Source organism: Mercurialis annua, linkage group LG4 (genome assembly GCF_937616625.2).
Source record: "Mercurialis annua linkage group LG4, ddMerAnnu1.2, whole genome shotgun sequence".
In the NCBI taxonomy this organism is placed as follows: Eukaryota; Viridiplantae; Streptophyta; class Magnoliopsida; order Malpighiales; family Euphorbiaceae; genus Mercurialis; species Mercurialis annua.
The window spans coordinates 23,466,673-23,493,797 of NC_065573.1; the positions used below are offsets into that span (position 1 = coordinate 23,466,673).

The 27,125-nt window shown below is 33.3% G+C and overlaps 3 protein-coding genes across 4 annotated transcripts; 2 read left to right on the forward strand and 1 right to left on the reverse strand.

Annotated features, from left to right (window-relative positions):
• Positions 1-1,905: 1,905 nt before the first annotated feature.
• Positions 1,906-8,513, forward strand: LOC126678843 (DEAD-box ATP-dependent RNA helicase 37-like). 2 transcript variants are annotated; one of them, XM_050373753.2, is made up of 7 exons: positions 1,906-2,022; positions 2,553-3,487; positions 3,587-3,670; positions 5,071-5,313; positions 6,741-6,908; positions 7,134-7,247; positions 7,837-8,513. In XM_050373753.2, exons 2-7 carry the CDS (start codon positions 2,744-2,746, stop codon positions 8,335-8,337), a joined length of 1,854 nt encoding a protein of 617 aa, XP_050229710.1. In that variant the 5' UTR covers positions 1,906-2,022; positions 2,553-2,743; the 3' UTR covers positions 8,338-8,513. The 2 variants fall into 2 exon arrangements, with proteins under 2 accessions (XP_050229710.1, XP_055961421.1); XM_056105446.1 differs by lacking the exon at positions 1,906-2,022 and adding an exon at positions 2,139-2,156.
• Positions 8,514-15,979: 7,466 nt separating this feature from the next.
• On the forward strand, positions 15,980-23,294 carry LOC126678844 (DEAD-box ATP-dependent RNA helicase 37-like). The gene is made up of 7 exons (XM_050373754.2): positions 15,980-16,283; positions 16,578-17,511; positions 17,609-17,692; positions 19,668-19,910; positions 21,238-21,405; positions 21,663-21,776; positions 22,670-23,294. Exons 2-7 carry the CDS (start codon positions 16,771-16,773, stop codon positions 23,135-23,137), a joined length of 1,818 nt encoding a protein of 605 aa, XP_050229711.1. The 5' UTR covers positions 15,980-16,283; positions 16,578-16,770; the 3' UTR covers positions 23,138-23,294.
• Positions 23,295-23,938: 644 nt separating this feature from the next.
• LOC126677512 (protein WHAT'S THIS FACTOR 9, mitochondrial) lies at positions 23,939-27,116 on the reverse strand. Its single transcript, XM_050372171.2, has 4 exons — positions 27,015-27,116; positions 26,129-26,233; positions 25,545-26,037; positions 23,939-25,150 (listed from the first exon to the last, which is right to left on the reverse strand). The coding sequence occupies exons 3-4, from the start codon at positions 25,847-25,849 to the stop codon at positions 24,163-24,165; spliced, it is 1,293 nt and encodes a 430-aa protein (XP_050228128.1). The 5' UTR covers positions 25,850-26,037; positions 26,129-26,233; positions 27,015-27,116; the 3' UTR covers positions 23,939-24,162.
• Between the last annotated feature and the right edge of the window lie 9 nt (positions 27,117-27,125).

Here is a 27,125-nt window from a genome sequence, read left to right on the forward strand (position 1 = left end):
ACACCTAAAAAGGTACTTTAATTACTAATGAACTTTTTATTTTTCGTCCAAAAATATTATTTATGAATAGCTGGTACGTTGAAGTTCTTACCCACTTTAACTTTATTACATTGGATGGTAAAATTAAAAGTTAATTGTAAAAACAAAATTAATTTAGATTAAATAGGAATTCATAAAATTCTTTAAAAAAAATTACAAATTTAGATAAAGTGAAAAATTTATTGTGTTGGAATTTAATTTCTTTTGCTCTTCAATAATTTTTTGACGGTTACCTTGTAGAATTTGATCATTTTCTCTCCATGTTTTTTGATTTACGTTTCATAGAATTTTTAACTTATCTCATAAACTTTCACTATTTCATTTATTAATATACAAATTAATTCACATTATTTGTTTAGTTACAAATGTCGGATTAACACACATATCAAAAATAAGTTTAAAGAATTTGAAGAGAAAGCGCAAATAATTATAAATGATTAAAGTGACAATATTTTTCTCTCCGTATAAAATTTAGAGCTATTATGAAAACTGAAAAAACAAAAGTAATTTTTAAAGTAAAAAAATAAGTAGTTTATGATTATATAAATAGTAGTAGTTCAAATAGCTAAGAATTAGTAATTTAAATGAGTTGTAATTTCAACCAAAAAATTTAATTTAATTAAATAAGTGATTTAAAAAAGTGGGAATTGATGAGAATGCTCTATTTGATGAGAAGTAATGAAAAAAACTCTATTTGGTGAGAATTAATGAGAAAATTCTATTTGATGAAAATTAATGAGAAGTCTCTGTTGCTCCTCTCAATTATATAAGTATATAGATATAAATATAGATATAATTTCTCTCACATATAAATATTAATTATAATAAAATTAATAATATAACAACTATTGAACTAATCATGTAAAATATATTAAACTCATGACTTATGAGAGTGATAGTGCCTATCTATAAACATGACCAATTCTCTAATATACTTTTTTTTTTGAAAAAAATAGAATTCTTAATTCCGTTAAATAAATCAAATATAATTTCATATTTTTTATAAATAATTGTTTTAAAAATTATAGATTTAATTTGAACTAAACATACAATTAAGGGTTTTGAAATATAGATAAAATCTATTTTTAAATTGGTATCCTTGCAATTCCTTAACTTTCTTAGTAGATTTTTTTATCCAACAAAGATTAATAGGCACACAACATCACATCACTTAATATAAACAACAATCATTTAGCCAAAGAAAAGGGGGTAAAAAGTAAACACAAAGACTCAAAAAGACTTGAAAGTATTAAAGCCCAAAAAAGAAAAACGTTTCTTCAAATTTTCTCTCCTCCCTTCAAAGAAAAAAATACCCTAGTTTTCCTTCTCGAGGAGCCAAAAACCCTTAAATTTAACATCTAACCATCTAAAACCACAAAGTGAAAGAAATATAACATATAAGCCCTCCATACTAAAACAATCGGGGTCCATATTTAGAGCGTGGGGTCTACCTAAATTGAAATACAATTATAAATTGATATATCACAATAATAAAAATAGAAACTAGGTAAAATAGTAAACAAATCTTAAAACTATCCCTACAATCTAATTAAAAAAATCATTATATTGATTGGATAAAAATCCAAAGCAAATTTTTAGTGAATTGCATTTGCTATCATTAATAATTTAATGGTTGTCCATCTCTATCATCTTTTTCATAAAATTGGGAATATTGGTTAATTTTTTTAATTTTTTTTAGTAATAAAGTAATTTTAACTTTTATATTAGTAAATATTTTAAAAAACTAAAATGAAAATTTAGTTTGTGGTTTATTCGTAAAAGGGTTTAAGTGGCCTAATATTAGAATATAATGGAATTGTGGTGATGTTGGAAAAGTATAAGGCTTTGTATGGAGATTTGGTTGAAATATAGTAAAAGCGATATTTCAGGCTGGTGTCTGATCCCAAAGTAAAAAAGAAAAGAAAAGAAAAGAAGAAGAACTAGGGTTTCGCATATTCAGATTTTTACGCAACAGCTTAATCTGTAAATATCTCTCAATTCTAATTATCTCCGCATTTTTTTATTTCTTCTTCTCAAGAATGCCTTAGCTTTTTTTTTTAATTTCAATTTTGCTTGTTAGGTTTAGCATTTTTTTCTCCTTGAAGAATTAAGAAATTGTAAGCTCAGTTTTAACGAAATCGCTGCTTGCCTTTTGTTATTTGATTTTTTTAATCGTATTGTGTTGTTTTTACTTCGGTTTTCTGTATTTTTCAAGATCTTGCCCTTTTTTTTTGTTTTTATCGATGTTTATTTTGGTAACTGATTTTGAACTTTGTGTTTAGTTTGTGCATTTTTGAAATTTGAGTTTTTTTTAGAAATTAATTCAGCATGTCTTGTCCATTCGTTTGTTATTTGTGTTCTAGATTTTATTATTTGTTGGTGTAAAAATGTCAGCTACATTGCATGTATGTATTACATTTTTTTATTAGTTGTTTTCTAATAGTAATATTTTGTTGTGTTATGAACTCTATATATGCTTGTATTTGATTTTTGCTCGCGTTGTGATTGTGCAGGTTTTGTTTTTGTCAGAAATTTACATCAATTTAAGTAATAAGAGGTGATTTTGGCTTTGATAAGAGGGGACTTTGACTTAGAATAGTTCCGATTTTTTTTTATTTTTTTACTGTAACTCCTGGTGGATTGGAATAAATTACAAGCTTTCGTAATTGTGGAAGTACAAAAAACATTCTGATTTCACGAAATTATGAGATCTTCATGGGCAGATTCTGTGGCTGCATCTGAGAATTCAGCCTCTGCATCCTCTGGTAACAGTCGTCCTTCTCGTCCCGCATATGTTCCACCACACCTTCGTAATCAACCACCTTCATCGGATGTACCTCCTGCTGCTCTACCTGCTGTTGCATCACATGCCAATGATCGTGTAGGGTATGGTGCTCCCGCTGGTGTTCCCCGCTGGAGTGGTGGTCCTAGACAAGATTTTGGGCGTCCTGGTTATGGTTCTGGTGGTAGAACTGGTGGTGGTGGTGGTTGGAATAATAGAAGCGGGGGGTGGGACCGTGGAAGAGAGCATGAGGCGAATCCATTTGGTGATGATGATGGTGAGGTAGAGAGCACATTTGCTGAGCAAGAAAATTCTGGCATCAATTTTGATGCTTATGAGGATATCCCGGTGGAGACTAGTGGTGAAAATGTACCAGCACCTGTGAATACCTTCGCGGATGTAGACTTTGGTGAGGCATTGATGCATAATATTCGGAGGTGCAAATATTTGAAGCCCACTCCAGTTCAACGCAATGCAATCCCCATTATACTTGGGGGGCGGGACTTGATGGCATGTGCTCAGACAGGGTCGGGAAAGACAGCCGCTTTCTGCTTTCCAATTATTAGTGGAATTATGAAGGAGCAGTATGTGCAGAGACCACGCGGAACAAGGACTGTGTACCCGCTTGCTCTCATTCTCTCTCCTACGAGGGAGCTCTCATGTCAGGTATGGTTCAGATAAAAGTTATCCATGTACATATAGAGTTTGCTACCTCTTATTAAGAGTATACTCTGTTAATATCTGTTTCCTATTAACTTTTGACAGATTCATGATGAAGCTAAAAAATTTGCTTATCAAACTGGTGTTAAAGTGGTTGTTGCTTATGGTGGAGCACCAATTAATCAACAGGTTTAGATCATCTGACCCTTTTTTTTACCTTGCTAATCATGTCAGGTATGGTTTAAATAGTTTTTTAATGGGAAACTGGTTTTAAAGCTGACCAAGATATTAATGGTGAATCGTGAATGGAAGTTTATACATGCGAGTGATTATTGGATAAGCAAGACAACTCTATCGCTACTAGCTTGTTTTTCCTAGGACTATTGAGAAAAAGAATCCCTTGTTCAATGTTACTTTAAGCCGTATTTCCTGAGTGACCATCATCAGATTTGCAGGTTTCCTACTATTTATAATGTATCAAACAAATTATGTGTCTTCCTAATCAGATTTTCAGATTATGAATAACATCAGCCGTTATCTAATAATGAAATTGGAAGGAAATCTTGCTTCTAAACCAATTTAGAATTTGCATGCCTTTGGCCACTATCTAGTAATTAAATGAGGTTAGGATCGCTTCTACAATATATAAATATAAATATTCAAAGACGAAAGTACATCTGAACTGATCTTTATGCCACTGCTGGCTAATCTTATGGGTTCTATTCTGACGTTTAAACTATTTGGGCCAATTTTTACTAGTTGCCCATCCACTTCGCACTAGTTTCTTTCTATACTATTGCCACTACTTTAAGCATGCGCATGAATTTTGTGTTTGTGAGATGTATGTCATGTATGTGTTTGAATTTCTTAGAGTTATCCCTTTGATTTTTTAAGAAAGCCATAGGCCTCTATCGTTTTTCTTTTAAATCTTTTCCTTAAATCATGCTGAAACATTCCTCAAGAGGGATGTTGTGATCAGTTTTCACCGATGCTTGAGAATTTAGTCGAAAAGGCCATTAGAGTTCTTGTAGTTGGTCGCTATCCTGGCTATGGCATTGTGAAATGCTGGCTTAACCAACTAAATGATTGCTATTTTTCTTGTTAGACTTGTACAATTCATGAGTCAAATTGTACGAGTCGAGTCATAAGAAAAACGAGTCGAACCTATAATGTGAATCGATAATGTGCAAGAATTGGCCCCAAATCGCTTGAATCGGTCGATTTACGCGATTCTTTTAAAACTAAAAAAACAAAAAAGAGATGGAAATATGATCTGAATTGATTATCCAAGCTTCATTCTAATGAGAAATCCAACAAAAAGGAAGAACATAAAATCAACAGAAAGCGGTCCTGTAGGTTTTTTTAGCGCCCTTCCTGTGCCTTTTTCCTTCTGTCCTTTTGTTTGCGATTCCCCCCCCCCCCCCCCCCCCCCCCCCCCCTCCCTCCCTCTTTCCTAATGTGCCTGCTTGACATACTGTCATTTGTCTTCTGGCAGTCCACTAGCTATGTTTTCTTATATCATGCTAAGTGTCTTATTGACCATTTGTAGTGTATTTTAATTAATCACGTACTATTTATTACTTGGCCAGTTGCGAGAACTTGAAAGAGGGGTTGATATTCTTGTAGCAACTCCTGGGCGACTGGTGGATTTGCTTGAGAGAGCCAGAGTGTCATTGCAAATGATCAGATATTTGGCACTTGACGAGGCAGATAGAATGCTTGATATGGGGTTTGAGCCCCAGATCAGAAAGATAGTGGAACAAATGGACATGCCTCCACCTGGCAGGAGACAAACAATGCTGTTTAGTGCAACTTTTCCAAAAGAAATACAGGTTTTGTTTCTCCCCTTTTTATTTGTTTTCATTTTTTTTCTTTTCAACTTAGTCATGGGTATTTCATAGGTTCACGATTTCAGATGCTATACTACTGTTTATTAAATGTTCAAAGTATCGTATCAGAACTTATTAGGTGACAGTTTAAATTCTGATGAAAATGACTGATTAATATTTCTTGAAAGTATTATGGAATTTGGCGATTTGCTTTGGGAACCCGTTTTCTTTTGCTAGGAAAATGGTATGGTTGTTTAGGCAATGAGCGCTTTGAAATGCAAATATGGGTCTAATGCCTGTGGCAAGGTGAGAGGCATCTCTTTTGGAAGAAAGGCAGTTAAAGAAAAAAATTCATACAATTAAATTTATAAGCCATTAGATAAAATAGTAAAACATGCTTCAATTTATTCTAAATATTGAAGAAAAAAGTATGCACAAAAGATAAATTAAATATAGTTTAAAATTTTCTTAATTTAAAAAAAGCCTAAAAAATATTGTTGTCATATTTGTAAATCATTATTTTGAATGGGCCACACAATCATCACCTCCTTTTATCCTTTTCTTTTAAACAAACTCTTTATTATAACTTTTGAAATCTTTCTTCTCTCATCTTCAATCTCCATGTCTTTCTCATCTCTAAGAAACAGAATAATTGAAGAAAAGAAGAAATAAAAAGTTAAACAGGAAAAGGTAGAAAAAGATTAAAAATTTGAAAAGAAACAGAACTTATAGAAGAAAGGTTGAAACAAAAATAGAGAAATAGTGGGAGTACAGTAGGAAATGAGTAAAAAAAAATTTGAAAAAAAGAGAGGAAGATGAAGTAGAAGAAAAGAAAGGAATAAAAGAAATTATCTTGGACATATGATAATTTTACTTTACATATAATCTTTTAAAAACATTTAGGTAGAATTAAGTGTGGGTGGATGTATGATAATTGTATAATCCACAGTTTAAATATTTTATTAAAACTTTTTGTAAAAGTCAATAAAAAAAAAACTCTCAAACGCTCGTTTCAAGCGTGCCCACGCCTCATGGTTGAGGAGCACTGAGACAGGCACCCTTTTGTGGGCGAGGCGTCAGGTCTGGAGTGGCGCCTCTTCTGTGAGGTGTGCCTTGAACAATTATGGAAAATGAAAATATTTAGGATTGGTCTTCTAGCTGAGACATGATTTTTTTTTGGAATGCTTTTGAGGTTTAGGCTTTTCAACTCTGAGTAGACACCTTTTGAATATATTTTGTGCGAAAAGCCGATCAGGTAATCAAATGAATGTTGATTTTTAGAAGAAAAATTATAGCTTCAGTAGTAGATTAAATGTTGGTTTCATTATTGTATATATTATAGCTTATCATGTGATTGCATATTTCTATGAAGAAATTGATGTTATATGATGTATTAAATCTAATTTTATTTGCAACTGTCCCGTTTGCAGAGACTTGCAGCTGATTTTCTTGCAAGTTATATATTTTTGGCTGTTGGTAGGGTTGGTTCTAGTACAGATTTGATTGTTCAAAGGGTTGAATTTGTTCATGAGACTGATAAGAGAAGCCATCTCATGGACCTTCTTCACGCACAGAGAGAAACTGAAAATAATGGGAAGGTAATACAAACTATTTGCTGCCTCCAAAAATTTGATCTGAATTCCCAATGTAGTTAATTTAATTATTCTCTCTAGCTCCGGAAAAAGTACTATCATGGAAACCTTGAGAAAATAAGGACACAGATTATCAGGAAGTGGGAATCTGATAGGACATAAAAACTGGAAGGATATTTTATGCGCATTCTAATGTTAGCTGTTTGGTAATAGTTTCTTTTGAATTGGCAGCCATCTTTGACATTAGTTTTTGTGGAAACAAAGAAGGGAGCTGATGCCCTGGAACATTGGTTATGTATTAACGGGTTTCCTGCGACAACAATTCATGGCGACAGAACTCAGCAGGTGAGTTTTTAAGGTTCATGGTGTTTCAAATTTGCTCTTTCAGTAATTGGATATTGGATTGAAAGGTGTGGGTGTGCAATCTGTGTTTTTTGGTTTGGTTTAAAAGTGAATTTTTTAAAAACCAATTATTAATTGATTTTTAAAGAAAGTAGAAACTGAATCAATTAGAGAAATAAAGTTTAGTTTAGTTTATCAAAATACAAGAGGAATTCTTCTTTTTAGAAATTTTAAAGAAAAAATAAAATAATTATGAATATTATTAAAATTAGAAATTAAATCTAGACAAAATAGCAGTGTGTATATTCCTATATATATATATATATATGTTTTTATGTTTTTTGTTTTTAAATGAACCGATATGGTCTTTTCCATTTTGAAATGGTTCAGTTTTTGCTTTTTGGTCAGTTTAGTGCACACCCCTAATGAAAGGCTTCATTGCTTGGTTTGTTAGCAAGCAGTGTTATGAAAGTATATAGATGGTCCTGTTAAAGGTTTTTGGAACTTTCTGATTGTGTGTATTTCATTCCTTTACTCTTGTGTTATACGCCCATGCTAGTAGGCCATGTGATCCATTTGTTTTTGTGTGCAGGAAAGGGAAACGGCTCTAAGATCATTCAAAAGTGGGAGGACGCCTATTTTAGTAGCAACAGACGTTGCAGCACGCGGTCTTGACATACCTCACGTGGCACATGTTGTCAATTTTGATCTTCCAAATGACATTGATGATTATGTCCACAGAATTGGAAGGACCGGACGGGCTGGAAAATCCGGTTTAGCCACAGCTTTCTTTAACGAGAACAATTTGTCAATGGCACGACCTATGTCTGATCTAATGCAGGAAGCCAATCAGGAAGTACCTGCTTGGCTCATTCGGTATGCTTCGCGGGCTGCATTCAGTGGCGGTAAGAATCGGAGGTCAGGGGGTGGCCGTTTTGGCGGTCGTGACTTCAGAAAGGATGGATCTTGTAATAGAGGGCCTGATTATTATGGAGGGAACAACAGCGGCGGCGGGGGCGGTGGTGGATATGGGGTTCCTGGAGGTTATGGTGGAGGGTATGGTGGTGGAAATGTGGCCAGTGCATGGGATTAGTTTTGCACTCCAATACTGCAGTGAAAATTCAATTGTTCTCATGAGTATATAAATTTAATCTTTGGCCTTTAGTTTTGATGATCAAATTTTTTGGAACTCGGTTCTTTATTTTGTTTTTATTTCGGTTCCTATCTATGGAAGGTTTTAAAGTTATAAGGTGTTTCATGCTTTGCTCACTGGATATCTTTTTATTGAAACCAAACAAATTTGCTTTTTAGGAGACTAGTTTCGCATTACGTGTTATGCACGTGGCTCGTAACGTAACTCGTCAATGAATATATTAGTAAATTTATTATAATTATATCAATTTTTTATTTATAATTAATATTAAGTTAGTTAAAAATCTTTGTAAAAGTAAATATAATATTTTCGGTTATTAATTTTTTTTTCTACACTATTTTTTTTTTGGTTTTATAATAATCATAATTAAATAATTAATTTAATTTTATTAATTATATCTTTAAAAATAATAAGATAGAAATTTAAATAATAATATATTGACCAAATATAGTATTTTAATTTTGTAGTTCAATCAAACTAAAAGATAGATATTCCTACTAATTTGGAGATAATTTAGTTATTTTTTACATATTAAAAACTAAATTGGAGATAATTTAGCTACATTTTCTAATTAGGATTTTAATTACAATAGTGATTAATTAAATAACTAATTAGTTAATGACTATAAAACCTTTATTTATTAGTAAACTGAAAAGGATTATTCAGTAAATTTGTCTGTACCCCCTCTTCGTGCTTTTATATATAGTATAGATATAGATAGATATAGATGACTGAAAGGTCTTGAAATCGTATAAACATTGTCTAATATGAAAAAGTAATGGGTTGGAATAGAGTTAAAGTTATAATGTGTTAATCTGCTTATGACGTGCCTTTAATGTGGGGGTAATATTTAGTGTGGGGGTAATTTTTTTTGAGAGAAGTGTGAGGGTAATTGATCTTGCTATTATTGAATTTTCAAATTTTTTTATTATTGATTTTTTTTCTTTTTTCATTAGACCTAATTTATCTATCTATAATTATCTTATATTGGGGGATATGTAAAATTACGGTAGTAGGTTTCATTAAGGGTATAATTGATAGTAAAAGATATAAAGCTAATAGAGATTTAATTTAAATATAATATAAAAATATTATGAGTATACTACTAAATTGTAGTTAACGTCAACTATTTATATTGTGTATATTCACATGACGCAGCTAGGAAAGAAAGTTTAATTTCAATACAGTCTTTTGGTTATTTATAATAACAAATTAACAGATTTTTCAAACAATAAAAGCCAATAAATAGAGGGTTTTATTATGTATCAAGGTTTCCCTAGGATTCTTGAACTATAAACCATTGACTAGAGTTTACTACATGAATTAACAATTTTTTACAATAATTACTTATATTTAAATTAAATTAAATTAAATATAATATAATATATATGTGTTCTATATTTTATTAATAATTAATGAAAACATATTACTATGATTATTAAAATATATGTAGATATGAGAATACAAAATATAAAGCAATTTCTGTTAAACCAACTTTTCACGATGAAAATCAATTCAATAAGAAAATTAAAAGATTTAGAAGTGACAGAGGTACGGAATACAAATCAAGTTTGTTTATAAAATTTTATAACTCGCATGGTATCATATATGAAAGAATTGCACCATCTTCATCTGAAATGAACGGTAAAACCGAAAAAAATATAGAACACTTACAGAAGCTGTAGTATTTATTTAATTGAATTCTGGTGCCGCTTCTTATTGGTGCGATGAGATTCCTTTATCTGTTTGTTATGTGCTAAACCGAGTTTCAAAATCAAGCAGTAAGATTTCACCTTATGAGATAATAAAGAAAAGACAACCAAATTTGTCTTATTTGAGAACTTGGGTTTGGTCTATGTTCAAATTCCTAATTTGAAAAGAATAAAATTGGCAAGTAGAGTTTATGAATGTGTGTTCATTAGGTATGCAGTCAATAACAAAGCCTATTAATTTTATAACTTAACTGCACGAGTGATTATTGAATTTGTGGATGCTGATTTTTATAAACAGAAATTTCCTTTTAAATTAGGAAATAGTGGGGGCGAATCATTCAGTAATGCTCCTGTTGTCAGTAGTAGAGAGATTTCTGATGAGATAGAATCAGAAATCAGAAGAAGTAAAAGAGTAATAACTTTGAAAAATTATGGTTATGATTTCCATGTCTACTCATTAGAGGAGGATCCCTGCTAATCTTTAGGAAGCTCTTAGTTCTCTAGATTTCTGATCTTTGGCAAGAAGCCATAAATGACGAGATGGATTCACTGGAATCCAATAAAACGTGGCATTTGACTGACCTGCCTTCCGGTTGTAAAACCATTGGTTGTAAATGAATACTGAAAAAGAAATTGAAACGTGATGGCGCTATAGATAAGTATAAAGCTCGTCTTGTTGCCAAAGGTTATAGACAACGTGAAAACGCTGATTTCTTTGATCCCTATTCACCTGTTACTAGAATAACATCCATTAGATGCTGATTTCAATTGCAGCACTTCATGACCTGGTTGTACATCAGATGGATGTTAAGACTGCTTTTTTGAACGGTGAATTGGAAGAAGAAATATACATGGACCAACCAGAGGGTTTTGTGATACATGGTCAAGAACAGAAGGTGTGTAAGTTAGACAAATCTTTGCATGGTCTAAAACAAGCACCTAAGTAATGGCATGAAAAGTTTGATAATCTTGTCATCTCGAATGGTTTTAAAGTGAATGAAAGTGACAAATGCATTTACTACAAATGTGAAAAGGAGCTTTGTACTTTCATATGTCTTTACGTAGATGACCTGTTGATCTTTGGATCAAATACTCATGTTGTGAATGTTGTGAAATCAATGTTGAGTGCCAACTTTGATATGAAAGATCTAGGAAAAGCGAATGTTATTCTCGGCATAAAGATTTCTAGGTCTGAAAAGGGAATTTCTTTAGATCAATCTCACTACGTTGAGTAGATTCTTAAGAAATATAATTAATTTGACTGTAAACCTACCTGTACACCATATGATCCAAGTGTAAAATTATTCAAGAACGCTGGTGATAGTATGCGACAGTCTGATTATGCGAGCATCATTGACAGTCTACGATATGCCACTGATTGTAATAGACCCGATATTTCATATGTCGCTGGATTACCGTGCAAGGTTTACTAGTAGACCTAATATTGAGCATTGGAATGCTATTAAAAGGGTAATAGGATACCTTAAAAGAACAATGAACCTTGAGTTGTAGTATCAGAAGTATCTTGGTGTCCTTGAAGGATACAGTAATGCAGATTGGAATATACTAGATGATTACAAAGCTACGAGCGGCTATATTTTTAGTATAGTTGGAGGAGCTGTTTCTTAGAAATCAAAGAAACAGACGATTCTGGATCAATCTACGATGAAGTCAGAAATGATAGCACTAGCTGCTGCTAGTAAAGAAGCAGGATGGCTAAGAAGCTCGCTAGCTGAGATTCCTTTATGGAAAAGACTGATACCAGTTGTGTTGATCCATTGCGATAGTACCGCGGCTATTGCGAAAATTGAGAGCCGTTACTATAACGTTAAGAAACGACAAATGTGTCGTAAGCACAACACTGTTATAGAATACATCTCAACGGGAGCTATTAGAGTGGATCATGTACGCACTGATGATAATTTGCAGATCATTTGACGAAAGGATTGGCTAGAGAGAAAGTCCATAAAATATCTAAAGGAATGAGACTAGCCTATAGAATGAATTATTCATAATGGGCATCCGATCTAAATGATTGGAGATCCCAAAAAATAGGTTCAATAGGTAATAACAAGTTATGAATAATATGAGGCAGAACTTGCAAAGTTGATGCATGATTCCTGAAGCGAGTTGAGGATGAGTTATTAGAATCTCTTAATGAAGTCTATACTCTATATGGAGTGGAGTACTTAGTTACAAGAGTACTCTTGATAGCTTCACTTTGTGAATGTGAAAGTGGGGTCCGCTTTCTATGAAATTTGAGGCAAAATTTCTAGAACGTTCACTAAACTGGGATAGACGTGCATGACCATAATTGCACGGGCATAAGAAAAACACTTTGAAAAAGGTTGTGTGTGGTTTGATGTCCGAGATAGAGTTCAAGACTACTACTAGTCACTCTTGTTGAATCAGAATATAACGCACTGCGCAAAGGTTCAAATCAAAGATACCTTTGTTTATGCATAATCTTATTGGTATAGAAATTGTTCAAAATATTTTTTAAAATTCAAAATGGGGGATTGTTGGAATTTATTAAATTTGAAATGAGAAGTGATAAAGAAATGAGGAATATAGAAAGCAAGTTGTTTCCCACGTTGCTTAGATAAACTCATTCATTTGAGTTTATAATAGTGAAGTTTCTCATATGAGTTTGGGTCTGAAGGGGTATCCAGTTTTGTGAACGGGTTAAGAGTTAAATCCTTTCCGATTTACCACACACGCGCGTGTCGCCTGTCTAGTCGGCCGGCTCGGCTCGGCGGTCTGGGTTGGGTGGATGGTTCGGTTCGAGCACTTTATTTATTTTGCTTGCATAAACTGTTTCGATTTTAATTCTGTAACGAGTTTTATCTTTTGAAATTATTCACATCCCTTAAACTTCCAAAACGTTTTGGACCTGATTTATTATTGTAAAATATTTTTGAATTGAAGCCTTGCACGTTTTTGTATTTAATTAATGCATAACAGCTATTTTATTTTTCCTATAAATAGTGCAAGTATTTTCATTTGCAAAATACAGAAAAACGAGCAATACATAGAAAGTGTTTTATTAGAGCTATTGTGCACAGTGCAGTGCCTCTAGTAATTCGGCTGTTTTATCCTAGGGACGGCGCGGTTGCTTGTCAGCTTTACACCACCGACCTGTGTCGCGAAACGTCTAAAAGAGAGCGACCTAGTCCGCGACTCAGCCTCGTCCTTTTTTCAGCTACTGTTTCAACAAAAATTGAATGGGTGCATTAAGCAAGTTGAGAATTAGAATCTAAACGGTACACCAAGTGAAGATATTATATGTATTGGCGTTTATTTATAATTTATTTTGAATTATTGTATTCAACTTGACATTTTTTGTAATAATATTATAGTTATGGCGAGAAAAAACTCTATTAATACAATATCTCTTTATAAAAAAAAAGATTTAAGTTTGATCACGTGTGAGACATCATAAATATTTTCGAAAAGTTTAAGGATAACAACAACAGTCCAAAACAATCTCATCCATTTCAACTTTTTAATTATATTTCATCCGGATCCGAATGTACTCCCTCCGATTCTCAAATACCAGAATCTTCTAAAAAGTCGCCATTTTATGATAATTTAGAAGATCACAATATTGATGATTTTTTTACGGCCCATTAGAGTTCAAAAAAGCTAAATTAAAGAGAAAAATGATTGAACAATTTTTTACCGTAGTTAATATTAAAGAGCAAAATGACAAGATTATATAGTTGCTTGAAAAATTCAGTTTTGATAGACAATAGCAAATGAGGATCCAAAGCGAACAAAAAAAAATATTATTAAGAGATATGAATACTATTTCTAATTCAAGAATTCGTGTTATTGCTCAAACTGAATAAGAAAAAAAATCGAACAAGAGAGCAAAAACGACAAGTACCACCATAAAAGGATAAGTTTAGTCAATATTTTCATGATATCGGTGGATCTAGGAGTGGTTTGCACGATTATTAAACTATTTTAAACTTAATGTTTAATGTTTAAATATCTAATATTAGTTAAATATTCTGTTTTAGAGTTAGTTTGGTTGTGATGTTTGTTTAATATTTATTTTAATGTCCAATGTAATATAATTTTAATATTTAAATAAAATATTATATTATTTTAAACTTTAATGTTTAATTTATTAAAATATACTATAATTATTTATTAAACAAATAGTTTGGACTATATCATTAAAGATATAATTATTATTATTTAATGAAATAATGGATTAAATTGAATGTTTTGAAAGTTAATAATATACATTATAATTTAAAAAATAAAATTGTTTAAAATTTATATCATCTTAGATTTTTTAAAGTGTTCTTACATTAACCTATTATTCTATTTTTCACACTAAAAAAATATCTCAATATGATTTTTTTTTTCAGTTTAATTATTATTACATATAAACATTTACCACTTTATTTTTATATTTATCTTTTGACCACATACATCCTTATCTATTATTATATTTTTATGTTAATTATATAATCTTATATTAATAAATTAATACTTCTTAATTATATTAAAAATAAAAAATACAACGATTAGACATTAAACATTAATTAATATTGCATTCGAATATTAGTAACAAAAGGGTACATAATTATCTTCTTTATGCGTCCGAATTAGTATATTTGCCTCAGAAATAATCAATTAATGTATATAAAGCGCAATGCATTCATCTTTATCCTTAATTTTTCTATGTAGAGTCAGAAATTCTTCAAAACGATTATTATCATTTATTATCATTTTGGCTTGCGGTATTTCTCCTTCCATTAAGTTTGTAATTGCTGCATTTAAATCACCCTCATCCTCGATTATAATATTATTCTTTATTATGCATGTCATTGTATTATACAATACATTTTTTTTTTTCAAAAACGGAATGGTCCTATATTAATTGCAAATCGTGCTTATAGAACTCTAAATGCTCTTACTTTATGGCAAAATATTCTTTTTTTTCCACGATGTGTTCGTGAATCGTTTGCACAATAATAGACCATTTTCGGCCAATCAGCTAGATAATAATTCATATTATATTCTTGGCTAAACTCATTATAAAGTCCATATACTATTAGCTTTTTTTTACTTGGCCCTTCACAATTTTTTTACATTTAAGTAGTACTTTAACTATTTAATTTGTACACTTATGATCCTTTTATGAATGAAACTACATGAAACATTATTTTAATTGCATGAAACAACAACATTTTATACCTAAAATGACCACATGTGTTAAAAATAGACTTAATCATTAAAAAATGTCAAATCTATGCGTTTTGTGTCAGATATAGTTAAACCTTTAAATATTATTATATTTAGCCAAAATTTATATGTTCTGTTCCATTTTTGAATCGAGCCGAAATTACTGCCCCTGATGTCATTTTTAACTCAGCCAAATCAGTTGATTATAAATAGACCTGTTCTTGGGCCGACTTGGGTGGGCTCGGACCGGACTTGACTTTTTAAAGACAAGCCCAAGCCCGGTTCGAGCTATTAATATACTACCCAAACCCGGCTCTAATTCACTATTTTTACGAAGTCGGACCGAATTTGGGCGGGCTTACGTTGTTTTTTATAATATTAGAAGTCCGAGCCCGCCCATAAAAAACGGACTTTTTCGTGTTCGGGCTCGGGCCAGACTTGGAACTAAAAATTGGTATTCCAGCCCGGCATTAAAAAGACGGACCTGGACGGACGGACCGAGTACTCAAATTCATGAAGATGTCTAATTATAACTGACACAAAGACTATAAGTTTGAACTTTTTTTTGGTTGGTTAACCCTAAAAAAAAAATAAGTTTGTCTGAAATAAATGATTAAGAAAATCTAAAATCATCTAAAATTTCATTAAATATTGGCATGTGTATTTTGTAATTTAAATTTAGTAGGAGTAGCTAACGTTCCCAAACACTCATACAACCACTGTATTTTCCGTAAACTTCAACACAATCTCGAATGCGAAAAATAGCATTCTTTTTCTTACAATTTTCAATGCCACAATTTTCGGCACCCGAAAGCCTCGGAAAGTATAAAGCTTTTTTTATGGATATTTTTTCGAAATTTAGCAAAACCGATATTTCAGGTTGGTGTCTGATCCCATACTAAACAAAAATATCTACTAGAAGAGCAACTAGGGTTTCGCATTATCAGATCTTTACGCCAAACAATTCAACAGGTTCATCTATTAATTTCAATTTTTCTCTGCCTTTTTTTAATTTTAATTTTGTTTGTTAGGTTTAGCCTTTTTTTTTTGCTTATTTGAAGAATTGAAGAACTTTGAGAATCTGTAAGCTTATTTTTAACGAACTTGCTGTTTGATTTTTATTATTTGAGTTTTGTTGTCCTTTTTTTTGGATTCATTCTTTTTTTGTTGGAGTGAAATCTCAGCTAAATTGCATGTCTATATTCTTTTTATATTTACATTATTTTTTTGAGTGATTTTTTAATTTATTTTTCTGTGATTGTGCAGGTTTTATTTTGTCAGAAATTTAAACAAATTTAAGTAATAGGAGGTGATTTTGGCTTTGATAAGCGGGGACTTTGACTTAGAATAGTTCCGAGATTTTTTATTTTTAAAATTTGTATTGCAACTCCTGGTGGATTGGAATATATAACAAGCTTTTGTAATTGTGGAAAACAATAAATTGGGATTTCGCAAAATTATGAGATCTTCATGGGCAGATTCTGTGGCTGAGAGTTCAGCCCCTGCTTCCGCTGGTAACGGTCGTCCTTCTCGTGCTGCATATGTTCCACCACACCTTCGTAATCAAGCACCTTCATCTGATGTACCTCCTGCTGCTCTACCTGCTTCTGCATCAACTGCTAATGATCGCGTAGGGTATGGTGCTCCTGCAGGTGGTTCCCGCTGGAGTGGTGGTCCTAGACAAGATTTTGGGCGTCCTGGTTACGGTTCTGGTGGTAGAACTAGTGGCGGCGGTGGTGGTTGGAATAATAGAAGTGGGGGGTGGGACCGCGGAAGAGAGCATGAGGTGAATCCTTTTGGTGATGATGATGGTGATGTAGAGAGCACATTTGCTGAGCAAGAAAATTCTGGCATCAATTTTGATGCTTATGAGGATATCCCGGTGGAGACTAGTGGTGAAAATGTGCCGTCGCCTGTGAATACCTTCGCCGAGGTAGACTTAGGTGAGGCATTGATGCATAATATTCGGAGGTGCAAATATTTGAAGCCAACTCCAATTCAGCGCAATGCAATCCCGATTATACTTGGAGGGCGGGACTTGATGGCATGTGCTCAGACAGGGTCGGGAAAGACAGCTGCTTTCTGCTTTCCAATTATTAGCGGTATTATGAAGGAGCAGTATGTGCAGAGACCACGTGGAACAAGGACTGTGTATCCGCTTGCTCTTATTCTCTCTCCTACAAGGGAGCTCTCATGTCAGGTATGGTTCAGATAGAAGTTATTCATGTGCATGTGGAATTTGCGACCACTCAATAAAGCTAGCCTTTATTAATTATTTTTCCTTTTAAATCTGGCAGATTCATGATGAAGCTAAAAAATTTGCTTATCAAACTGGTGTTAAAGTGGTAGTTGTGTATGGTGGAGCACCGATTCATCATCAGGTTTAGATCATCTGACCTTTTTTTTTTACCTTGCTAATCTGTGGTAAAATGCTTGGATGAACTTGATTAGGAAATTTACCTGTTAATTTTGCTTTCTCTCTGTTATTTGCTGATTTTTATTTCTATTTTGAAAAGAAGAAAGGGTGATAACTGAGGAGGTTTAATGAAGGAGACTAAGGTCAAAAGAAAAATGACTGGCACGTGTTGCTCGCTTTATAATAGTTATTTTCAAGTTTTTTGAATTCATTTTCAATAAAAAAAATTCTAGTCTAGTTAAGTTGTTTTGTAATGGGAAACTGGTTTTAAAGCTGACCAAGATACCAATGGTTCAAATAAGTCTATACATGTGAGTGTTGGATAAGCAATAATTCTCTATCGCTACTAGCTCATTCTTTCCAGGACTATTGAGAAAATAAATTCCTTGTTCAGTGATAATTTTAAGTCGCACTTCGACTAAATATCATCAGATTTGCAGGTTTTCAACTATTTATAACATATCAAACAATTTATGCTTCTTCCTAATCAGATTTTTAGAATTTGCATAATTTCAACTCTCATCTAATAATGAAATGGGAAGGAAATCTTGCTTCTAAAATGATTTTGATTCCGCATGCCTATGGCCATTATCTAGTAAGTATATGAGGATAGGATTGCGCTTCTACCATGATATAAAAAGTCAAAGATTAGAGTATATCTGCACTGATCTTTGTACCACTGTTGATTAATCTTATGGTTTATATTCTTATGTTTTAAACTATTTGGGCCAATTTTTAGTAGTTGCTCATCAACTTCTGCAGTTTCTTTGTATACTACTGCCACTACTTTAAGCATGGGCATGAATTTTGTGTTTGTGTGATGTCAGTGCTGGAATTTCTTAAGTTTCCCTTTTGTTTTTATTTAGAAAAGTCAGGCCTCTTTCGTGTTTCTTTTAATTCTTTTCCTCAAATCATGCTGCAACATTCCTCGAGAGGGATGTTATGATTAGTTTTCACTGATGCTGGTGACTTGTGAGAATTTAGCAAAAAAGTCCATTAGAGTTCTTGTAGTTAGTCGGTATCGTGGTTATGGCATTTGAAATGATGACTTAACCAACTAAATAATTGTTATTTTTCTTGCTAGACTTTTACGATTCATGAGGCAAATTCGACCCCAAATCAATAGAATCGGTCAATTCATGCGATCCTTTTAAAACTGAAAAAAAAAGATGGAAATCTGATCTAAATTGATTATCAAAGCTTCGTTCTAATGAGAAATCCAACAAAAAGGAAGAACATAAAATCAATAGAAATCAGTCCTGTAGGTTTTCTTTGAGCAAATTACTCTAAAGTCCCCCACATATGTCATAATTTATACTTTAGTCCCTCCTGTTTGCAAATCAAACGATATAGTCCCTCACTTTTGTTTCCATCACAGTTTAGTCCCTCCGTCCATTTTTGGTGTTACTCAACTAAGTCAAAGGACTTTGGGGTAAATTAATTTCAAATATGAGAGACGAAATCTTTGATGGAAATAAAAGTGGGGGCACATTTTTTTTTTGATTTTTTTTAATTTAATCCTCTGTTGACTAACACGAAACGGACAGAATGACTAAATCGTTTGCGAAAACAAAAATGAGGGACTATATTGTTTGATTTTCAAATAGGAGGGACGAAAGTGTGGATTATGACATATGTGAGGGCCTCATAGTAATTTGCTCTTTTTTTGCGCCCTTCCTTTTTCCTTCTGTCCTGTTTGTGATTCTCCCCCCCTTCCTATTGTGCATTCTGGTAGATTTCTGGGCCGGACTAGCAGTTTTAAGAACAACCATGGGCATGGGATAATTTGATTTATTATTTTTAAAGACATACTGTGCCTGCTTGACATGCTGTCTTTTCTCTACTGCTATTCCATTAGCTATGTTTTCTTATCTCATGCTAGGTATCTTATTGACCATTTGTAGCGTATTATAATCATGTACTATTTATTATTTGGCCAGTTGCGAGAACTTGAACGAGGGGTTGATATTCTTGTAGCAACTCCTGGGCGACTGGTTGATTTGCTTGAGAGGGCCAAAGTGTCATTGCAAATGATCAGATATTTGGCACTTGATGAGGCAGATAGGATGCTTGATATGGGGTTTGAGCCCCAGATCAGAAAGATAGTGGAACAAATGGACATGCCTCCACCTGGCAGGAGACAAACGATGCTGTTTAGTGCCACTTTTCCAAAAGAAATACAGGTTTGTTTCCCCTTTTTATTTGTTTCACTCATTTCACCCAAGTCATGAATATTTTCATGCTTTCAGATGTTATATTACTGTTACTTAAATGTTGAAAGTGTCCTATCGGAGCTTATTGAGGTGACAGTTTGAAATTCTGATAAAAATAATTGATAAATAGTTCTTGAAAGTTGTATGGAATTTAGAGATTTGCTTTAGGAAATCGATTTCTTTTGCTAAGAAATGGTATAGTTGTTTAGGCTAGCGGCGTTTCGAAACCCAAATATGGGTCTAATGCCTGAGGCGCGAGGTGAGAGGAGAAAAAATTCATACAGTAAATTTACAAGTCATATAATAAATAGACATGCTTCAATGTATTCTAAATATTATATATAAAAAAATGCAGAGAAAATAAACTTAAATAGCTTAAGATTTTGTTAATTTAAATAAAAACTAAAAGTATTGTTGTCATATCATTATTGTAAACTCAACTACTTGATGGGCAACAAAATCATCAGCATCCTTTTCTCCTTTTCTTTTAAACAAACTCTCCATGATCACTTTTAACATCTTTCTTTCTCATCTCTAAGAAAGAGAATAATAGAAGAAAAGAAGGAAAAGATAGAAAAAGATAGAAAAAGAGTAAAAATCTGAAAAGAAAATAATTTATGGAAGAAAGGTTGAAATTAAATTAGAGAAATAGTGAGTACAGTAGAAAATGCGTAAAAATAAAAATAAAAGAAAATAGAAGAAAATGAAGAGGAAGAAGTAGAAGAAAAGAAAGGAAAAGAAGAATTAACTTGGACATATGATAATTTACTAGACTTCTTTTAAAGAAATTTTGGATAGAATTTAGTTGGGGTGGATGTATGATATTTTATAATTGACAGATAAGTATTTTATTCACTTTTTTTTAAAGTCAAAATATCAAAACAAATACTCTAGAATGCTCGCCTCATGGGTGAGGGGCGCTGAGAGGGGCACCTTCTTGCGGGTGAGGCATCAGGTCCGGCACCTGTGTTGCGCCTTTAATAATTATGGAAATGAAAAATTCTGGGGTTCGTGTTCCAGGTGAAATTATTTTTGTCATTTTGGAATGCTTTTGAGGTTTGAGGCTTTTCAACTTTGAGTAGACACCTTTTGATTATTTTTCGTGCCAATAGTCGATCAGAAAATCAAATGAACATGGATTTTGAGAAGAAGAATCGTAGCTTCAGTAGTGGATTAAATTTTGGTTTCATTATGTGATACTTTATAACTTATCATGTGATTACGTATGCCTATGAAGAAATTGATGTTATGCGATGTAGATTAAATCTGATTTTATTTGCAACTGTCTGATTTGCAGAGACTCGCAGCTGATTTTCTTGCAAGTTATATATTTTTGGCTGTTGGTAGGGTTGGTTCTAGTACAGATTTGATTGTTCAAAGAGTTGAATTTGTTCATGAGACTGACAAGAGAAGCCATCTTATGGACCTTCTTCATGCCCAAAGAGAGACTGAAAATAATGGGAAGGTAATACAAATTGTTTGCTACAATTTAATCTGATTTTTTTGTTCGTTTTTATTGCAGTTACCATTGATTTATTGGGTTGATGTTAAATAAAATAGGGACTTTGTATAACCATTGTGGTCTTCCCAGTGTAGTTGAATTCCCAATTTTGTTAATTTAATCATTTTTTCTAGCTCTGGAAAAAGTAGACACAAAACAAACCATGAGAAAATAAGGATACAGCATAGCTCTTTGGTAATAGTTTCTTGTTGAATTTGCAGCCATCTTTGACATTAGTATTTGTGGAAACAAAGAAGGGAGCTGATGCCCTGGAACATTGGTTATGTATTAACGGGTTTCCTGCGACAACAATTCATGGTGACAGAACTCAGCAGGTGAGTTTTTAAGGTTCATGGCGTTTCGAATTTGCCCTTTCAGTAATTAGATCATTGGATTGAAAGGTGGGGTGTGCAACCCATGGTTTTGGTTCACTTATAAAAGTGAATATGTAAAAAAACATAACCAATCGGTTTTAAAGAAAGTAAAAACCGAATCGAATTAGAGAAATGAAGTTCAGTTTGGTATTATCGATATACAAGAGCAATTTTTCTTTTTAAAAAAAGTTTTAAAGGAAAAATATAAGAGATTAAAATTTGAAATCAAATTTAGATCAAATAAATAATATATCAGACATTTTAACTACTTTAATATATAGGAATTTAATACTCCCTTCGTCCCAATAGAGTAGTCCACTTTCACTATTTCACACAGTTTAAGAAAACATAATGAATATCATAGATATTTTAGATAAACTTTTCTTACTATCCCCTTATTTAAAGAACAATAACAATAAAAAATACCAACAACAAATAGTTGATGAGTGGAATATAAATAGGGATAATATAGGAAGATCTATTTTAAAAATTGTTATTTATTTCAAATGGATAAGAGTTTTGGGACAAAAAAATTGTGAAAGTGGACAACTCTATTGGGACGGGGGGAGTATTATTTTTTAGAAAATCAAACTATGTGTAAATTATTCGGTTTTGTTTTGTTTTTAAAACTAAAAACTGAACCAAATAATTTGTAATAAGTAAACTAAACTGATCCTTAGTTCGGAATGGTTTGGTCTTTTGATTGGTGGCTGGGCACAGCTGTAACGAAAGGTGGTTACTAACTAGAATCCTTCATTGCTTGGTTTGTTAGCAAGCAGTGTTATGAAAGTATATTTCACCTGTATGGCCTTGCAAGTAGTAGGCAGTGTGATTCGCTTGTATGTTTTTTGCAGGAAAGGGAAACAGCTTTAAAATCATTCAAAAGTGGGAGGACACCTATTTTAGTAGCAACAGACGTGGCAGCACGCGGTCTTGACATACCTCACGTGGCACATGTTGTCAATTTTGATCTTCCAAATGACATTGATGATTACGTCCACAGGATAGGAAGGACAGGACGAGCTGGAAAATCTGGTTTAGCCACAGCTTTCTTTAACGAGAACAATTTGTCAATGGCACGACCTATGTCAGATTTAATGCAGGAAGCCAATCAGGAAGTACCTGCTTGGCTCACTCGGTATGCTTCTCGAGTTTCCTTTGGTGGCGGTAAGAATCGGAGGACAGGTGGTGGCCGTTTTGGCGGTCGTGACTTCAGAAAGGATTATGGAGGGAACAGTGGTGGTGGTGGTGGTGGATATGGTAGTGCTGGATATAATGGCGGAGGATACGGTGGTGGAAATGTGGCCAGTGCATGGGATTAGTGTCGCACTTCAATACTGCAGTGAAAATTCAATTGTTCTCATGAGTATATAAATATATTTTTGGCCTTTAGTTTCGAAGATCATTTTTTTTTGAAACACAGGTTCTTTGTTTTGTTTTTAATTTGGTTCCTAGCTATCAAAAGTTTTAAAATTTTAAGGTGTTGCATGCTTTGCTTACTGAAAAACTCATTGAAACAAATCAAATTTGCTTTTAGGCGATGGCTTAAACTCTGATGGATGCTGAAAAAGAAAAAAGCTTTTGCATCTATGTAATGTAATGGAGCAATTATTGTTTCCTGTAGCATCTTAACCACAAGCCCTTGTAAATAAAAAATGACTTGCGAGGATCAAGATTTTTCTTACAAACATTTATGCATACTTGTGTATTCAACTGCCCACCTCAGGTGGGACATTTTAGAAGTCAGAAAATTTGGAGTATCTTATTTCAATAGAATTGTAGATTGATTACTTGTTTGTTTTTTGCTAACAAGAACTAAATTAATAGTACTTATTTGTAAAGTGCTATTAGTTTAATATAAAAGTATTTAATTCAGAATTTGAATTGAAATTGTGTTTGAGCTAGTCGAGTCACCTTTTGGCTATTAATTCAAATTTGACTCAATATTAATTGAATTGAGAATGAATTTGAGCTAGTTCAGCTTATCCAAACACGGTTCACAATGAACTACTCTTGCATGAGCAAATCGCTTCCTAGAAAGATCGCATACAAAATCACTTCCTACTTCAAGAATAATAGAGTTTTTGTAAGAGGAATTATGAACACTAACTAGAAAGATCGCATACAAAATCGCTTCCTACTTCTTTTCAAATGATTGCATAATATTACCAATGCTGCTGAAGAACACAATTCCGGGAAAAGCAGGAAATGCCATCTACAGCAGTGAATAATCTAGCAATAAACTATTTTTTTGCTCAGTCAGTATTATCTATTTTTCCTTACCTTAATATTAGAGGATCATTTGCGTCTCTCCTGGAGAGAGATTGTTGACTGTGTTGAACAAAAACTATTCGCTATCGGACTCATCCTCGATGTCAGAGGTTATCTCGTAGCAGTCATCACCTATTTCATCCTCTTCCCCATCAGAGCCATCCGATCCAGTCTCATCCTCGACATCATTCAGCAAAATGTCTTGAGGTATCGCATTTTCACCTTTGTTCCGATAAAGAAGTCCAGTTCTCATTACATGATAAAACTTGTCTCTTAAACGAGCAAGAGGATGGGGATTAACCAGTTTTCCCCGTTGATAACCTTCTCGAAGGGCGACTGTCGTTGTCTTACACTTCAATGAGAGGTAGAAAATTCCTGGATACCTTGTAAACCAACGAGTAAATTTATGCGGAAGAATCAATTCCTCTCTTATGCTCCTCAAGTAGTTTCTCTTAGTCTTCTTATGAATGGTCAGGCTCAAAAGCTCATGCAAAACCCCAACTACCCGCTTTTCCATGAGTTCGCTATCTGGGTCGATCTGTCTTGAGTCCTCATATGGAGAAATATAAGGTAACTTCTGAAATTCCTCCATCCATGCTCTCACCTTCTTTTGTGCTCCATACCCCCGTGGAAAACTCATTGGGAACGCCAAAGTCGTCTGTCCCCTCTTGAATTTCTGGTACTCGTTGCCTATTTCTTTGTTCTCATTATTCTGCTGCAATGTAGAAACGGCAAAATCTTCTTGCCATTTCACAAGCCGTAAGCAGCTCACACCATTTGATGCCTTCACAAATTGAAAATTATCGGTATGCTTGGGGATTAATATTCTCTCAAAATTATCTGGCAACCCGAGGTCCCACTTCAATGGATGCAGAGATTTCAAGGGAACTGTCCTAGTTTTCATCATCATAAGCAGTCTAGAAAGCCTTTCCACAGTATCAGTCTCATAATTATGGTGTATGCTTTGTTCTTGTGAATCTAGCAGGAGTGCGGTATCCGTTAATCGAAAACAAGGCAAATTAGCATAACGGGCGTGCGGAAATTCATTAAAGAGAGTCGGGTACCTAATATTGATAAATTAAAAACTATAATTAATTTAAACATCCAACAAATCCTAGTTACAGCATCACGTACCCACACAAAATACATAATCAATCAAATTACATAATAAGTGTTAAAAAATCCATGAAAAGGAATCCATTTTGAATATATAAATTAATAAAAGATCTCGAATTTCACAGGTGCTCTATAAAATTCACTCAACAAAAATATAGCATCCATAAACTAACAAAAGAAAGAAAGAACTAAATATCAATGAACTTAATATATAGTGCCAACACAACCACGCCAACTTACCGTCTTGATTAAATGTGACAAAATTGATAAAAAACAGCGCAAACAATTAGTTGAACAAAGACTCAAGCTTTCATAACCCAAATTCAGTTTTAAAAAAAATACCTGCGCAGGAAGCGAAGAACAGGAACAGTAAGGCCAAGGAGCTTTTGCCAATCAGCAACAGACTTGGCAGTGAGAAATCCAGTTGGAGAACGCTTAATTGCGTCCTTTAGTAAACAAGCTGCTTTAAGATCAGTTTCTCTATCAATTATATGGTCTAAGCCACGATTTTTTACCCACTTAAGCCGAACCTTCACTATTGATCTATATTGAAGAAAACAATAATGAAGATTATTGCTTCTTGTGCTGTTGACTTCGAATGAAATATTGGATAGTAATAACTTCCGTATTGTAATTAAGGATTTCATCTTTTCATTAACTTTACTTTTCACAGTTCTTTATAATTGTTTCTGAAACCCCAAAAGTTAAAGCTAAAGTTAAAAATTTATGGGCAACTGATGTTGTGTTCTTGAGGTTTCGCGTCAAATTCTTTATTTTCCAGAAAGAATGGGAAGTGCTTATGCTCCAACGTCATAATGATGAATTAGACGATGCTCTGTTCAAGAAATTAAAATTGCTCAGTCTGTTGCACCAATAACAAACACTAAGCAAAGCACAGTAAGACAGATAAAAAAAAGATGACTTACGAAGATAGTGATTATGTGACCAAACCATAAGATAGGAACCACTCAGCAAAACTGAAATACATTCTAGGTGACGAAGAATTGCACGAACGCAAGCAGGAACTCTTCCTGAACAAAAGGGAAGCCACATTTAAGCTTGCTTTTCACTAACAAATATAAAAATGCAAGTGGATCAATTGAATAAGATGAGCCGCTTAATGAAACTATAAGATCAGAAAACAAGGCCATGAATCAGTAAAATCTCTACACTAATCAAAACTCCAAAATACTGTGTTGTTCTTCATCATTCTCAGTCATTACCATCATCTTCATCAACAGCAAGCACCACCGTAATATAATTATCAGCAGAACTGAGCATCTAGAAAGCACGGACACAGACATGGAGAAACGAGACACGGATATGGAGAAACGCTATTATTCAAAGTTTCTTATGCTAAACATGAAGTTTCGTGTCTGAAACGCCAAGTTTCCGACTCGTTTCCAAAACAGAAAATGTTGATTGAATGAAATGCCCGTGCTACCTAGGTGAGCACCACTATCGCTCTCACTACTATAACCACCACAAATACTATCATCAGGACAAACACCTTCATGAATAACACAAATAAGCACCATTATCACAATCAATACCAAAATCATCACCAAACAGTACAGCCACAGTCATCCCAGCGCCATTTCAAAACCCAGAAACTAAGCACAAAAGAACCCCACTCACTAAATTTTTTACCCACCTCTGCTAATTACATCCCCATTGCCAATAATCAAACCAATCAAAATAGTAACTAATCTTCAAAAAAAAAAAATAGTAACTATAGAAAATCCAAATCAATTATAATAAAGAACCCATCAACCTTCCATACAAACACACAGAAACTATAAAAACTATCACCTGTTGTTGACGGTAACGGCGCCGCCTTCTACTGCTTTTGTTGACAGCGGCTTCTCCGTCGCTATAGATGAGGCCGGCGGCGTCTGTTGTTTGAGTGTTATTGCAACTAAT